Source organism: Nestor notabilis, unplaced genomic scaffold (assembly GCF_000696875.1).
Source record: "Nestor notabilis isolate BGI_N333 unplaced genomic scaffold, ASM69687v1 scaffold1462, whole genome shotgun sequence".
NCBI classification, from domain to species: Eukaryota; Metazoa; Chordata; class Aves; order Psittaciformes; family Psittacidae; genus Nestor; species Nestor notabilis.
In genome coordinates, this window is record NW_009916746.1 from 51,424 (window position 1) to 53,887 (window position 2,464).

At 40.9% G+C, this 2,464-nt stretch overlaps 1 protein-coding gene across 1 annotated transcript in view; it reads left to right on the top strand.

The window, feature by feature from the left end:
• Positions 1–1,260: 1,260 nt before the first annotated feature.
• The window catches only part of LOC104413643 (transmembrane protein 182-like), a 15,761-nt gene continuing 14,557 nt past the window's right edge, over positions 1,261–2,464 (top strand). Inside the window, exon 1 of the mRNA XM_010024703.1 lies at positions 1,261–1,413. Coding sequence (XP_010023005.1) covers positions 1,261–1,413 — 153 coding nt within the window. The remainder of the gene's footprint in view (positions 1,414–2,464) is intronic.

Genomic DNA, 2,464 nt, shown 5'->3' on the forward strand with positions numbered 1-2,464 from the left:
TTTTACCCAACCCTCTCCAGTTTCCCTAACCAGTGTGCAGTTTCTCCAAGATACTCATATGTTCATAGTTACCTTGAACTATTAAATTGATTTGGAAATTAATTTGGCAACACAAAATCCCATAGGAAGTCAACATCTTCATCTATCCTGCTTTTTAGAACAGGTCATGACTTAGGCTAAGGTTAGAAAATCAGAACTTGAATTTTCACTGTAATTTAAATTTCCTCCCCCAACCTCCTGGCATTTTACAGGAATATAGTTATTGTCCTACAGAAATCATAATTTTCCTAGTCTGGCATCCAGTTCCTGGCAGTGATCTACAGCAGATGCTCCAGCAGAAGACAAAAACATTAAGAATCAAATGGCAATGAAATTCCTGCTGGAATGTCCTCATCCCCATGAAACACTTCTTCCACACCAGGCTTGGGTGGTGGGATGGGAATGGTTGTTATATAGTCTACAGGAGAGAGAACAACCTTCTGCAGCTGCATAGCAAGATGCTCTAGGTATGTTGGTATGTGCCCCTGATTTTAATGCTCTTTGTCTAGCTAGCTGTGGACCTGCCTGAATAAAATGTGTTTGCATGGGTTGATTGCATGACTTCTGAGAACACCAAGATATTTAAAATCTCACCAATGTTTTAATGTTGTTGCTTGGAGCTCTGGTATTACTTTCTGTGAAAGTTGCATTGGCATTTTCTCAGAGGAATCAGGAGCTGAAAGAGATGAATGTTCCAGACTTCTATACTGCGCTTGCAAGGACACAGCTAAAGGTACCTCACAGCAAAGGTTGCAGAAACTGTGGACTCCGTGACATGGTAAAGATCTTCGAGTCCAGATCTGCCCAAGCCACACACAGCCTTTTTGCTAATCTCGTGCACAGACAGGGTTTTAAAAGCTCTCCAGAGTCCTGGGCAGTTCTGCATCCTAACCACTCATGACCTACAGACACTGCCTGACCAGCCAAGGCTGAGGGTTCTCTGCACCACTCCTCTGAAACAACCAACCATGTGTTTATTTGGAAGTCTTCCTGCTCTGTCTCAATAACTATTTGTCATGTTCCTTAATGCCACAGCTGTTTGGTTGCGCCATGTCATCTGCTTTTATTAGTCCTGTTCCCACCACCCACTGAAACTCACACCAGCCGGGAGAAGATTAATATCCGTGTCTAAAAATAACACTTCTCGTCCCCCTCTTCCAGCAACTGTGGAGGCTTCAGCATTTTTCTTCTTTTCTGGTTTCCCGTTCTGCTACCTACCCCATGAAGGTTGGAGTAGCTGCCCTTGCAGCCGGGATCCTCGGCGGCACCGGCGTCTTGCTCTTTCTCATTGCTTTTGGGACAGATTATTGGCTTCTGGCTACAGAGACCTGTGGTGTCTTCGAGCATGGGAACAGCACTCTGCAGACCGGGGAGGTAAACTCTGAAATCTTGTGTTACTTCAGAAGAATTGACCTATTTAAATAATTTAAAATGTTAGATTTTGAAATTTTTAAACCTGTGATAATATTTATGCTCGTTGAAAGTGACCTGTTAATGTAAAAGGTCAGCTTGAGCTAACTTGAAAATCCCAACCAGCTTTTCCATAGTATCTAGCACCTTGACTGAAGTACGGTATGTCTAGGAAACATTTAAGACAGCACCTCTGTAATCTGGCAGATACAAACATTAGGGAATGAAAGGAAAAATATAAGAGCTTTACTTGTTGACAGTATTTGCCTCTAAACACAAAAGATGTCTCCTAACATTTGCCATTAAAAGATTTCTTCGTCTGTAGTTTAGTCATTTAAAAGTAGGTCTTGTTTTAAAGTGTAGGGTTTGGCAATCATTTACATCTGAAGTGATGTGACTACAGCACAGACAGAAAACAAAAGCAAACATCAGATGCAGAACACAGCAGACAAATTCCTGCCCATCTAACAAGAAGAAAATTAAGATTTATATAATATTTCGGTTGGCAGGAACTATAATTTTCTAAGGGCAATATGGTGTTTTAGTGCTAACTGCTGGTATTGCTGGTTTATAGACCCTTTCAGAAGTTTGATTTTAGCTGCACTTGCTATTGTCTAACTCTTCAATAAAACAACCACCAGATCAGTTCCTTGAGCCACCCACTCTTCAAAAATGTTTTTGTGCTGATCAATGTGTGGTTTCAATTACAAAATGACAGGATGATCCTTGTTGTGTGCAGACTTTTTGTTACTTCAAAGTTCAATCCAATTAGGTTTGATTTTCTTCTGGTGTGGTGAGTCATACCGGGTAAGCATCATGATGCCAGCAAGTAATATTTTCTTTCATTTCAGGATCCAATAAATAAATGTAGGACACTGCTTGAGTCATGCTTCTAAATGACTTTCTCTATTGAAAAATACCCCACAAACTTATAATAGAAAAACTGCCTGGTCTTACAGTTTAAAGCAGCACAGTAAAGCCCCAGAGATGGCGGGGTGTCACAGACAGAGGAATA